The sequence below is a fragment of the Plecotus auritus genome, assembly GCF_963455305.1.
Source record: "Plecotus auritus genome assembly, chromosome: 11".
Lineage (NCBI taxonomy): Eukaryota > Metazoa > Chordata > Mammalia > Chiroptera > Vespertilionidae > Plecotus > Plecotus auritus.
Window position 1 is genome coordinate 46,760,813 of NC_137777.1, and position 14,614 is coordinate 46,775,426.

Sequence of the window (14,614 nt, forward strand, 5' to 3'; positions counted from 1 at the left end):
AAACATTTCAAACACACAAGTAACATATACGAACATTCTTCTTAGCGCTAGAAAGGGTTATAGCTAAGCTAGTGTCTTTCATTACCTCCTCAACATACTTCACTTCTCCAACTTCACCCAGGTAGCCAGTGTTGGAAGTTCAGTGCATATCTTTGCAAATAATTTTCTTTTTTTAAAAAATATATTTTATTGATATTTGAGAGAGAAACATCGATCAGCTGCCTCCTGCACACTTCCCACTGAGGATGTGCCCGCAACCAGGGTACGTGCCCTTGACCGGAATCGAACCCGGGACCTTTCAGTCCGCAGGCCGACGCTCTATCCACTGAGCCAAACCGGTTTCGGCTGCAAATAATTTTCTTTGCCTTTGTATATAGATGTATGTGCTACTGAAAATACATAGAATCATTTTGTGTATGTGTTTTAAAAGTGGAATACTGAACATATTGTGCTTTAAGTTATTTTTTTTTCACTCAATAACATATGTTGGAGATCCAGCTATACTTATACAGCTACCCAATGTTTTTAAATGGACGTAAAATGTTCCTTCCTACAATAAACCACAGTTTGTTTGGCCAGCCTCCAGTTGGTGGGCATTTAAGTTGCTTCTGATTGTTCCCTACTTCAAACAAGGCTTTATTCAGTAGACAATTTGTTGTGTGCAGGAGTATGAGTTTGTGTACAGGGTGTGTCCTGGGACAATTGCTTTATATTTCAATGGCTGGTGCCAGGGGATCCACTCAGGTGCCGCCTCAGTTTACACAGTGCACTGCAGTGTGCAACAGGCATTTCTGCACAGTAACACCTGCAGGCTGTTTAAAATGAAAGTCAGCATGCAGTGATGGGTGGTGGACAACAGCAATGAGAAGCCTGGCTCCTGTGCGTTTGTGGGTGGGAGGGGAGATAGAGGGGGTTGGGGGACCACTTGTATCTAAGCAGCTCCCTTCCGTTTCTCTCCTTCTCACCCACTACTTGGATCTGCCTGAACCTGGGGCCTGCTCTCTCTCTCTCTCTGCTTTCTTCTTTTTACTGTCAGACATACGTGATTGACAATAAGGGGCTTTGCTTGTTTTTTGAGGCCAGGACCCAAAAGGAACTAGGTTGAGAGGGAACAGCATATGGTCAAGTAGGATTAGGAAAATACTCATCAAAGTAACCTCCGGCCAAGGCAGGCTGCTGAGTGCCCTGATCTTGGACGCCTGAGGGGACTGTGGTGCTTCTGCAAAGGGGGAGACTGTTGAGGAGGGAAAGTTGTGTGACCGTTGGGCTGAACGGATGCCACTGCCCTTTGCTAACCCTCCTCTAAGGCACAATTTTAAATGCAAACTCCCAGAAATGGAGGGTTTTCATTATCTCGTGGGAAGTAAGGAAGTCCAGGCAAGCTCTGGAGAGGGTTTTACAGCTGTGGTTTGGAGCATGGCGGCGCTTCTGGAACTCAGTCAGACAGCCCAGGCCCGGCAGAAGCCACCTGCTCAGGGTCGTGGGCACGCAAGGCTTAAAGGGCCTTTTAGTGGCAAAGCACTGTTGCTTCCTGCTCCAACCACTGCTTCTGGTTCCTACCTGGAGGCCTCACGAACGTTGGGATTTTCTGGCATTTTCTTGCTGGGCCTCCCCAGTTTACTGTGGTGGGTAGCTGTGGAAGAGGGAGCGGGGAGGGGCCGGGTATCTCCAAATAATGATTTTAGACCCTCTTTACCCTTGTGGCTTCTGGAACTTAAGATGAATGGGCTTCCCCTGGGGCCTTAGCAAATGCTCTTTTCAGCTGCTGGAATGTGGCATGTGCCCAGGGGACCAGGGGAGAGGGCTGCAGATGGAAGGACACAGAAACCTCCAGAGAGATGCTGGCAGCCTGGGATCCCCCTGCACCACCCACCTCTCTGCCTCCGTATGGTCCTTTCTGTGCTCCCTGCTGGATGAGAGCCATGTACGAGGTGGCTGCCCACACATGCTTGGACTGCTTATCGCAGTATTCGTTACAGAAGACCTGCGAAGTCGGGCTGGGAGGGAGGAAGCAGAGCCTTTCCTGCTGCATATAAAACTGTGCATCTGTTTGGAAAAACAAAGGCTGCCTTGGTGCAGCTTTTCTGGAAGCATCTATTATGTCAAGCCAGTGGCAGTAACCCCAAGATTGACAGCCAGAGGACTGAAGAAGCATCTCTCCTGCATGGGCCAAGTGAACACATTTCTGCCCAGAGATTTGCTCACCCAAGGGTGCAGTGTCCCTTCTGCCTGCTGCTGCCATCTCCGAGGGGTGTGTGGATGCTCCCTTGGGGCCGGGACCGGGATCGGGACCGGGGCCAAGGGCTTGGCTGGGACTAACCTTATTGGTTCTTGTGCACAGGACCTCGATGAGCATTGCCTCATCCGTGCCCAGACCCTTCATGGCCTTCTGCAGCTGCCGGGCATCGTACTCGCTGGGGCAGTCCAGCAGCGCCAAGGCTGTCTTCTTGAAATGCCCGCTCAGCTCACTCTCCAGCACCTCCTGCAGGTCCTGTCGGAAGACATCGGAAGCCCTGGCTTTGAATGGTCTGGGAGGAGAGGGGCGGGGGTCTGCTCTCCCACCACATGGCCTCGGGTCCACAAGAAACCTGCCATGGGCACTCAAGGGGTGATCAAAACAGGAGCTCTATGGACGCAAGTGACCCTCTCTGGGGGACAGTGGTCACCCTGACTACCCATCCATTCCCCCAGGACTGGCAGAGGGGCAGAGAGAAGATTCCCTGCTCGGGTCTGGAGGCCCCAAAGGTGAATCACAATAACAAGCAGCATTTGCAGAATATTTTGGGGGTTCAGAGGGCTTTCTCACTGATCCCCAACATGGCCCCTGCAGGGGATGTATGAACATTACCCCCATTTACTGACCTCAAAAAGATGAAGGACTCACCCCCAGACACTCAGCCCGAAAGGACTAAAATACAGGCTTGTAATTTGTAGGGGGAGCAGATCATTTGTCACCCAAATGGGAATGTTTGAGAGTGAAAGGGGGCACTGTGGATAATTTCAGAAGAAAGAGGACTAAACAGAGACCTTCTTGGGCAAACCGGATGTATGGTCACTCTGGTTTTCTTGTGAAATCCTGAAAGGAACACTTAGTTGATGTCTGGATTATCAGATCAACTGTCCCGGTATCACAGTACTTGTGTTCGAGTCACCCTTATTTTACTTAATAATGCCACATTCCCATAACTTTTATTATAGTATATAGTTATAATTGTTCTGTTTTATTATCAGTTATTGTCGTGACTCTCTTCCTGTGCCTCATCTATAAATTAAACCTTAGCATAGATGTGTATGGATAGGAAAAAACAGAATATATTAGGGTTTGGTACTGTCTGCAGATTCAGGCATCCTCTGAAGGTCGTGGAATGTGCCCTCTGTGGCTGGGGCCACTGTATATAAAACTGCAGAGAAAAGAAATCCGGCTGCCTATTTTTACAAGCCACAGGCATGAAAACAAATCCTTGTGTGTTTACATTCTGCTTGGACACAGAAGCCAGCTCAGGGTGCCTCAGCTCTAACCCTGGTTCTCCAGCTAGCAATTTGTGTCACCTGGTTCTCTCTGAGCTCAGCTGGCAGGGGGACTTTGGTCTGTTCGTCTCTAACGTCTTCTAGCTTCGTGATGCTGTGATTCTAGATCACCTCTCTGCAGGTCTCGCTGTCTGGAATTGCAAAGCTTTGTGCCAGAGCATACGTGCTTTATCTTTACCAGAGCCCCGAGGCCCTCACTTCAAACCCACTTACTCTTATTTCACAGTAAAACTAGAGAAGCCTGCATCGGACTTTCCATATTGCCACAGTGGGAATAGACATGGCACTTGAGGGGCTGCTGCAGTTAGTGGGGCTGGCATGGATGATGGCTCAACGTCATTCAGTCCCATTAAATGCAGCCAAACTGCAGCGTCATCAATGAATGACATTGACAAGCCTGAGTGTGAAGAGAGATACAGAAAGACTGTAGAAGCACAGCCATCTGGGCCACCTGGTGTATCAATAAACAGCCGTCTCATGGCGATGGGTTCTCCAGGAGAGAGCTCTGGCCCTGCAGTCCTGGATCTGTGTCCTGGTTCTTTTTCTTACTTGCGTGTGATTTTGCATAAGTCATGTAAACGAATGAGCTCCACTTCTCCTCTCTGTCAAATGGGAACATTCATGCCCAGCATAACTCCCCTTTGCTGGTATGTTGCTGGCATTATCCTGCTTGATTCTCCCAGAACCTGAGGAGGGAGGTAAGTTATCATTGTCCTTCTATATGTGAGGAGACCGAGGACTAAAGAGTCCGTTGCCTGCCCAATGTCAAATTAGAAAAATCCATTTCTCTCTATGTCTGTTTATACAGAGTGACTGAAACTATAAAGGTTTCATAAATATGGATTAGAATACATTATAATAATTAACACTCACTTTGCATATTGATCATTCTAATGACATTAAGAAAAGGTTAAACTGTGTTCATTATATAGTAATAAAAAATATAAAGCCTAATGCATACTTAATGATTTCTATATGTAATACCATCAACAACAACAAAATGAAAGAAATGTTTTGGTGGCTTTTTTTAGTTTTCTGTACCCATCACTTATGAAAGATATCATTCTTGAAGACAGCCAAAATAAAAGAAGAATTCTTTGATAAAGACCCACTTGTGAAAACTGATTTTCAAATCACTGGTCTATCTGTAAGTTAATATGTGGAATTAGTCCAAATGAGTGGAGAAAATGGCAGAGGGATTAATAAAAAAATGAAGTCAATTTAAAAAAAATAATGAGTTAGAGAATACTGGTTTTACGGGCCATTAAGTTAATGAGGCAATTTCAGTTTTTCTGAAGTCAACTCAAGTTTTAAATAGTTATTTCTTTTTCCTCTTGGGCTAATTCATTGAAGCTGTAAAGACACTCTCTGCTGCCTGGGAGCATCAAGGCCTGAGAGACATGAAGGCCAAGGCCATATGCATGCTTGCGTGGACCCTTGGACTCACCTTGCCATACATTGCCTTGTACTTTTGCTTTATTTTTTGCCGCTCATTCGATGTCCTGCTTGATAAGATTTCAATGATGGTCGCTTCATCAGTTCCTAAAGGGCAGGAGAGAGAAGCAAAGTAAATGTGAACAAGAAACACGATGGAGATTTATTGTAGTCAAGTGTGAGGAAGCCAGGGTTGTGGTCAGAGCTGTGGGGGAACCCTTGTACTTTAGCTTTAATGTCTTGTGGAGAATGGTATTCTTTTCACTCACTTGACAAATATCTGTGGAGGCCTTATACTGTATGAAGCACAATGCTAGGCATTGTGGTGGTAAAAGGAAGAAGTCTGTGGCCTATTCCTTAATTTCACTCCTAGGTATATATGCAAGATAAATGAAAACAAAGGTCCATGCAAAACATGTACATGAATGTTTATTGCAGCATCATTCATAATAACCAAAAGATGGAAACAACCAGAATGTCCATCAGTGGACAAATGGATAAACAAAATGTGGTATAGCTATACAATGGAATATTATTTAGCCAGGAAAAGGAATGAAGTACCAATACCAGCTACAATATGAATGAGCCTTGAAAACATGATGCTAACTGAAAGAAGCCAATCTCAGAAGACCACGTTAAATGATTCCATTCATGTGAAAGTCCAGAATAGGAAAATCTATAGAGACAAAATGTAGGCTAGTGGCTGGGCTGTGTTGGGTAGGGGACTGAAAGCTAAAGAGTGGAAAGTTTCTTTTAGAGGTGATGAACATGTTCTAAATTCAGCGTGGTGATGGACCATTCACTTAGTCTTAAGGATTAGTTTCCACTTTACAATTCTGGGGAGACCTAGCTTTTTTATTTCAGTTAGAGAAACAGAACATTCTAGGATGAGCTCACTTGTAAAAGTAGTAGGGGTTAATTGCCTGCCTCATTCTGGTTCAGTTCCAACACTGTTATTTATGTTGTTCCTCTTCATTTCCTCCTGTAGCATCACCTACGTAATGTGTATCCAGTTACTTCCTCTGTGACTTTTTTTAAACTTCTGAGTGCCAGAAATCTCACCTCAAGAGGGATTTCTTTAAAAATCTCTTGAATCCACCCCTTTCTTTCCAGGTGCACTGCTCTTGCCCGGGTCTAGGGCTCCGGTGTCTCGAGCCTGGACCTTTACCGTTGTCATCCCTGGAAAGAGCCTTCCTACCTCCCAGGTGGCCCCTTCGCTGTATTGTGGCAACCAGGAATCTGGGGCTCATCCCTGGCTTCCTGTTTTCCCTCACCCCGCATCCAGTTAATCACCACTAGTACCTCACTATTTCACCTCTTAGGTGCAGCCATTTCTCTCCATCTCCACCTGTCACATTGCTCAGTAGAACTAATGACACCCACATGGGTTTCCTGCCTTACTCTCCCCTTTTCCAATCAGCGTTCACTATCCCCAGAATGACCTTTTCGATGAGCAGGTCAGCCTGCTCATGCCTCTGCTTCACACCTTTCAATACAGGCCCCTTTAAATCCATAATAGGTTCAACTCTTCGGTGGGGCATATGAAGGCTTTTGGATTAGTTCCTACTTGCCTCTCTAAGTCTTGTCCCTCCCCACTCACCTCCTCCCAGGCCTCCCTTCCATCAATTCTATGAATCACGTGCAGCTTCTAGTACAAGTATCACTTTCTCTCTCACCTCTGGGCGTTGCATGGACTGTTCCCTCTACCTGGAACATCTTTACCTTTGACCATCACGTTCACTCCTACTCCTCCTTTAGGACTCAATTCACTGGCTCACGTGGCCGGTTTTTCTCTGTCCTGTCTCTACCACGCCACTCTGCAAGTTCCATGGAGTGGGGGGTTCTGCTTGCTGCTACATTCACAGAGAAGCTCTCAGTATTTCCCAGAGAACTTGATGAGTGAACGAATGTTCAAATGCATGCATACATTATGAATGAATGAATGAATGAATGAATGGAGAAGTTTGCACTGAATTCCACTGAACCTTGTCTCTGCATTGGTGTCGGCTGCATGTGCTTCTCAGATGGACTATGTAACAGAGACCAATGGGAAGCCCTCTACTCTGATGCCATAGTCAGCCTATACCTGGATAATTCAGGAAAATGGAGTTAAAATGTAAAAAGTAATGTCATTTAGACTTTCCTTCCTGAGATGCTTTACAAAGAGAGATCAAGAGCAAAGCAGACCAGAGATGGCTCAGCAACAGCCTGGAGGTGTGGGGAGGCATGGAAATGACTAGATTTCCCCCAAGCCCTTTGAGTCTGGGTCTCAGGTTTATCCCGGGAGCCGTTCCCACTACCCAAGAAGGGATTAACAGAACAGTGACCTCATCTTACATTTCACAATATGCATGTCATCTAAGCAGTCTGTGCTGCCCAACAATTTCCTGTAAACATTTACAATGGTTTGAGACACTGGGGCCAGTCCCCAGTGGTTCTGGGAAAGACTTTTAAAAATATGAGACAAGAAGGAACCTCGGCCCTGACTGTGCATGGGACACTGTCGAGTAATTACACAGCAGAGGTCAAGACAGGGTGACCAGCAGCCTCGGGAGGGCCTCCTGGCTTTTGCTTTCCCAGTAATTTTCTGGGAAGATACTGAGCTGAGTTTCAGCAGGATGAAGGTCACTGGGTTTGAAGTGCCCTCCACTTCACACCAGGGGCCCATGTGCCAGATGAGTGAGCCCTGCAGTGAGCCAGGGGCAGCAGCTCAGCTTTCCCCGCAGGCTCCAGATGCCAGCCGCAGCCTGCCCGGCTGAGCCCGGGGCTGCAGCCCCATCTTTGGTGCCCAAGGGCCAGTCCCTTCTGTTAACACTAGTGGGCGCCCTAGCCGGTTTGACTCAGTGGATAGAGCGTAGGCCTGTGGACCAAAGGGTCCCAGGTTTGATTCCGGTCAAGGGCACTACTTTGGTTGCAGGCTCCTCCCCGGCCAGGGCACCGGTCAGGGCTCATGCAGGAGGCAGCCAATCAATGTTTCTCTCACATCGTTGTTTCTATCTTTCCCTCTCTATTCCACTCTCCCTAAAAATCCATGGAAAAATATCCTCGAGTGAGGATTAACAACAACAACAACAAAAACACCAGTAGACTTTCCAATCCCTCCATTTCTCCTTTGGAAATGGAGGTTCAGGGAATGAAGCATGAATAAAGGAGGATTTTACCTGCCTGGGAGGGTCATTATTTTCTACTTGCTCACTGGGTTAGTTTCCTGACGCTGTGTTAATTCCCACAAACTTGGGGGCTTAAAACAACAGCAGGGCCTCTCTCCCCTCAGAGGCTCTGGAGGCGGCCGGCAAGCCTCGTGTTGCTTGGTTTGTGTCTGCATCGCTGCCTGTCTTCACCTGGCCTTCTCCCTGAGTCTTGTCTTCTGTCTCCTTTAAAGACACTTGTCAGAGGATTTAGGGACCACCCAGGTAATCCAGGATGGTCTCATCTCAAAATCCTTAACTACATATGCAAGGACCCTTTCCCAAATAAGGTCGTATCACAGTTCCCAGGGGGACATGTCTTTTGGGGGAGGAGGGAATGGGCACCATTTAACCTGGTACACCCTCAGCAATAGAGAATAAGGACCGCACAAGGATGGGCCTCTTCGCACTCATGCTAATCTCATTGTCTTTGTGTGGACTTTGGATCTGAGCATATTGTTGAAAAGGAGAAAATGAGCATATAGTGAGGGCCAGTGAGGTGCTGGGCCCTGTGCTGCCTGCTTTATCCTCAGCACCTCCCTGTGCGGAGACAATATTAACCCCATTTTGTAGACAAGACAACGAAGGTCAGGGCACCAGTAAGTGGCAGAGCAGTAGCTCAAATCCAGGTCCAAAGTTCATCCCCATGCCTGGGGAGGGGGAAGAATCAGTTAAGGGCAATCAGGTTTCAAATAGTTATTCAAGTTTTAAATAGTTATGTCTGTGCTTCATACAGTGTCTTGGGCTCAGGGTCGCAAGGTCGGCTCCTGCGTGGTTTGCGCAGCATTGCTTCCTCTCCGTGGACCTCACATGGACCAGACCTCGTGCCCCAAAGTGAGGTTCCAGGACCTGCTGCATCAGCATCACCAGGGAACTCACTAGAAATGGACAATCTCTGAAACCCCTCAGGTCCACCCAATCAGCACCTGTATATTAACGAAGACTCAAAAGCACATTAGGTTTGAGAAGCTGGGGACTAGAACATCTCCACGGCAGCTTTCCTCTCTAAGATCCTGTTTCTGTTTCTGTGAGGGAGAATGGTGGACATCCTTTTATGTTGGGGTCCATACACTCTCAGGATTAAGGCATTGGTCTTCAGAAGGGTCCTGCTGGGATGTGGGCAGCAGAGGGACACAGAGGCCTGAGAGGAAGGCCTGACAAAGAGCATCAGCATTGGGGGGACAGTCAGGGGCTCTTGCCCCCCAAGACCCAGACCAGTCACTACTTAGGAAAGGAGAGGAGAGACACCAAAGAAACTACAAGGAAATCTCTAAGTTTCATGTTGCTCTTTGAAAAAATCAAATATCATTTTGTGGTATAGCATTCTTATTATTTGGAATTGAGTAGGTGGTGAATGGGTAGAAAGTGTACATAATCTTTTGAATTATGGGGCCCCTAGACCTGCTCTACTCAATACAGTGGATACGTGTGGCTGTTGAGGACTTTAATTGTGGCTGGTCCAAGTTGAAATGTTCTGTGAGTGTAGAATACATATAATATTTTGAAGATTTAATGTGAAAAAAGGGATGTCAAATATCTCATTAATGATTTTTATATTGATTGCTGAAATACTTTTGATACAGTATTGAGTTAACTAAAATTTATAATTCAAATTAATTTCACCTTTTTTTCTTTTAAAATTTGGCTTCTTAAAACATTTAAATGACTCACATGGCTCACCTTTGTGGTTGTTGGACAGCAAGTCCCTGGACATTTAAATCCAGTCCTGGTAGGGATGGTATATCAATGAGAGGGGTGCATGGTCTTGCTGACAACTTTTGCCAATGATACAATTTTGCCTTGGCTTGTGCTTCTTGGTAAAGGTTGGAATGCTAGACCTTCACCAAATAATAGCTTTCCAAGATGGTCCTGGTTTCTGTTCGCCCACCCTCATTTCATAACTCTTTGGCCTTGAGCAAGATAATTAACCTCTGAGCCTCGGCATTCTCATCTGTTACATTATTATAATACAACTTTACGGGGTTGTTGGGAGGATTATACAAGATGATGGGTATGCAGTACCCAGCTTGGCACTTGGCACTTAGAAGGTGCTCTACAACAGTGGCCAACACAGGAGTGGTCCCACCTTGTGGCCACATCCAAACACATCCAAAAGGGGGGAGAGAACACTGCATGACTGCCATTCAGTAGGTGTCCCACCTGTGCTTACTGAACTACACTCGCACGGTGGGCTGAGAATGTGGGGATTTATCTTTAACCACAGTTGAATCATTCCCACACCCACTTCAGCTCTTGGTTCCAACCCACATCCAGGTGTTAGGACCTCACTCAAGAGTCAGTAAGGAAGCACCTGTGAGGCTGGCTCAGCCACTCTGCAGAACTCAGAACTATAAACATCCTGTCCCTTCCAGGCCAATATATCACCCGACAGTTGTTCAAATACAAGATTGGCCAGGTCTGGATATAAGATAGGGGCAGCTACCCTCTGCTGAGCTTTCCTCTGATGCCACAAACCAAGCAACCTGGTTAACATCCTTCATTTCTCTCTCTCTCTCTCTCTCTCTCTCTCTCTCTCTCTTCCCCACCCTCTCTCTCTCTGATTTATTTAAGAATACTTACTATGTAGAAATCTCTTCTACCACTTCCCTTCCAGATCTTTTCCAACCTCAACTCCTTTGAGACCTCCCAACATTTTCTTGGGCAATAAAGGGATACGAGGGGTTTAGATGACATTAGCATTCATGAACTATACTCCTGAATTTTCTTCCACCTCCAGGGCAAATTAAATGTCGTACTATCCAATTTCTAACTGTTATATCGAGTCCTGAAAAGCAATAAGATCTGATTATAACTTTGGAATCTTTTATAGAGAACCTTAGAAGTAATCAACTTGGGTTAGCCTAGAGGACACAAGTTAACTGGGAAGTCATCTTTTTAAAATCATGGGAAAGTTGGACGTGAGATCAAATTTAATCAACTTCAAAAGTAAATTAGCAAACAAAATACATTCCATACCCATTCCTTTGCAGGCTTTGTTCAGCTTTTTGGCATCTCGATTCACATCAAAACCCTGATGACTTCTTTCTTTGGCCTGTAGAAAATAATTGAACAGGAGAGTGGACAATAATAGGCATTCTTAAATTATCTGTGGCCAAAATTGGTAGCTAATTAGAAGAGCAAGAAGCTATGCAAATGAGGGACCAGCTGCCACTTTACATGTGGGTGTATGTGGAAATCAGCTGGGGACACTCTGGCCTCAGAGAGATGGCTGGTACTCCTTGGGCCAGCTGGCCTTGGATAGCCATGGAGAATAGGCCCCTCTGTTCTCAAAGACAATCAGCCAGGCCAACTCTGGGCTGAGTGATTTTCATATCAACCCTACCTTTGTGTGACTGTCTCTGAAACAGAGTGTAATGTAGTGGGCCAACGTCCTACATGGTGGTTCCCCCTTTTGCCATGAGACACAAGTATGTCTAGGGAATAGGTGTTGCCACGCAGAAGCTGAGGATTCTTGGATCTTATTCCAGATCCACTTGGTGGCCGAGGGTAAAGCTTTGCCATTCACACAAAGAAAGACAATGTTTAGTTAAGCAGAGGTACCATATAGACCAGCCATAGCATAGTTACTGGTTGTTACTGCTCCTTGGGGAAAGAAAGTTCTGTGTCTATACTAAGCTTAATGTTTCTCACACTTCAGTCATTGGCATAATACATGCACTGATTTGTCCACAGCTCCTTAATTCTACATTATTATTTGCTTAATATTTTTGTTTCAACCAACCTACTTTGTTTTTACTTAAAGTTATTTTAAGAAGGAAACTTCCATTAGCACTAAAATGCAAAACCAGGATCAGTTGCCTAAACAAAAGATAAACATGAAAATAAATACACCACTGTAAAAAATTTTAAAGGTTAATTGCAGTTATGCAACTAGTAGCTTTGAACACACCTGCATTTCTCAGTGCTTTGTCTTTCCTCACAGAGACTCTCCTTGAGGAGGTGTCACTGTTTCCCATCCTTCAGTGAAGGCCAGTTTAAGGGCTCCATCTACACCACCGATTCCCCTCTCCCTCCCTTCATGTCCCGTGGCTCCTATTGGGAATGAATAGCACATACATAAGGCCCAGTGGTCCCGTTGCATTTATCTGTCTGGCATCTCTAGTTCATGTGGTCTCAATGGACTGTCGGTTGTAGGGCTTTGGCCCCATTGTCTTGCTCTTGGTTGGACACAAACCCTGTCACTCTGGCAATTGTGGCTGGTTCAGGAGTGGGTAATCCAAGCAGCATCAATTAGAGTCTTTCCCTTGGTTGCTATATAGATATTGAGAGAGATATGTCTGTCCCCACTGGGCTTGCTAAGCTAGAGAGTGTAGGTCTAGGGCTGCTGGCAGCCACGCTGTCCACTACATGAAGGGAACATGAGTTCAGAATGAAACAAAGCAGAGGTAAAAAGAGTAAAAATATGGGGGTTGGGAGGGGAGAGCGAGAGTGAGAGCAAGAGAGAGAGAGAGAGAGAGAGAGAGAGAGAGAGAGAGAGAGAGAGAGAGGAGAGAGAGAGAGAAGAGAGATTGAGTAACATTGTGTAAATCCTCAGTTACAACACTGCCTAGCCCCAGTTTCATTAAGTAGCAAACTACCATTTTCTCTGAAGTTAATACAAGTTTCCACCCTTGCAATCAAAGGTGTCCTGAGTAATATCCATGGACTGGGGGAGGCCTGGCATCTAGGCCTTGGTTAATGGAGAATCGTGTCATCCTAGAGCTAAAGGGATCTTCATGGCCACCTGGCATCTCCCTGCCTTTAGATTGTAAGTGCTGGTCCATCCTGAAGTAGGTGTCGCCAACACAAGTCAGGAGGGGACCTTACATTTGTTCAGCACCTGCCACGTGCCAGACAGCATCTTCATTTATAGACCTTTCTTCATTGTTCAGAGGGAAGAGTGGGCCTCAGTAATCTGCTTTACAGATCAGGAGAGCTGGCTTCAGACAGGTTAGGGAATTTGTCTGAGGTCTGCGGGATGGATGCAGGTTTGTGCCCAGCTCACCGTGTCTCTTAAGGCCCATGTTCTTGGGCCCAGTGCGCCATCCCGCCTCACCCTCTGTGACCGGGGCCTTCGTGTCCAGCAGAGGAGTGACATATCCCAGTTTCCCTTCCCAATCTTCTATGGGCTACAATATAAGAAAGCTATCTGGTGCTTCCGAAGACGTGTTGGCAGGACCAGCGACGTAATTTGTGGGGCTCAGTGCAGAATGAAAATGTAAGGCTCCTTGTTCAGAAATGATTAAAAATTTTAAGATGGTGACTTCTGAGTGTGGGGCCCTATGTAACTTCACAGGCTTCATACTTACAAAGCCTGCCCTGCCTTTTTTTCTTTCTTTTAAGACTTTTTATTGATTTTCAGAGAGAGAGGAAGTGAGAGGGAGAGAGAAACATCAATGTGAGAAACATTGATCAGTTGCCTCCTGCATGCTCCCTGCTGGGGATCAAGCTCAAGACCCAGCCATATACCCTGACCAGGAATCGAACTGGCAACCTTTCAGTGTATGGGATGACGCCCAACCAACTGAGCCACACGGCCAGGGCACCCGCCCTGCTTTTTGATGAAAGTCTGGAAGGGGTGGTTTTCTGAGTGTGGGAATGTGGGTAATCTCGGAGAGGTAAATGGTGTCCGTGCTTTTCATTAGAAGTATTATGGAAGTGAGGTGGAATTGAACCAGAACAGCAGAAATCTCTTATTAACAGACTGATTCATACAATGTTCTGGATGTCATTTCAGCCTCATCAGTGCAGAGAACTATTATCTGTCCCACTTCACAACCAAAAAATTGAAATAGAGATACAGGTTGTGAAGTTGTGCCCTGCCGGGGGCCTGGCCAACGGGCGCAGGGCTGGAGTCCAGCTGGGGTCACCCTTGCTGAGCTGGTGCTGGCAGCGCTGCTTCTTGCCCAGAGGGACACTTTTTCTCATTTGCACAAAGATGCTGCCAGGGCTTGCAGGTGCCACGTGGAGACTTGCTTGAGATCACCTGGCCGGGTGAAGGCCGAGTCACGGCCAGGGCTGGAACCAGGACTGTCTGTCAGGTATGAAGTGACATTCCTGCCTCTAATCCCTCTGTTTTCCTAAGGGGGTTCCATGATAAAATAGAGTTACAGGAGCGGAGGATGGGAAAAGAACCTCTGAACACACCCAGTTTGTTTATCCAGGGCCGAAAGGTAAGTGCCATTCGGGCTGAAATAACTGCTCTCTGGGGGCTGCAGGGGAGAGTGTTGAGCCTCTTGGTAGGAATAAAGGTATATTGAGACTTCATTTTTTTCTTTTTTGCTTAACATATGTGGCATAAAAGTGTACATCAGATGCGTGACCGTCAGCAGGGCTAATCCCCACCCCCTGGTTCCTTCTAGGAACCCTGTTAGCCATGCTGGTTAGCTTTCCTGACCCCAAGACAATCTGGTCTTGTTCCTCGTTACAGCAGGATATTTCATGTCAGAGTGAAGGAATCATGT

General features: G+C 46.3%; 1 protein-coding gene across 2 annotated transcripts in view; it reads right to left on the reverse strand.

Moving 5' to 3' along the window:
• Nucleotides 1–14,614, reverse strand: part of ANXA13 (annexin A13) — a 57,889-nt gene that overhangs the window by 14,211 nt on the left and 29,064 nt on the right. For both annotated transcript variants that reach the window (XM_080646656.1, XM_080646655.1), the window contains 3 exons: nucleotides 11,127–11,202; nucleotides 4,976–5,070; nucleotides 2,321–2,491 (listed from right to left, as the gene is read on the reverse strand). In XM_080646656.1, coding sequence (XP_080502782.1) covers nucleotides 2,321–2,491; nucleotides 4,976–5,070; nucleotides 11,127–11,202 — 342 coding nt within the window. The remainder of the gene's footprint in view (nucleotides 1–2,320; nucleotides 2,492–4,975; nucleotides 5,071–11,126; nucleotides 11,203–14,614) is intronic.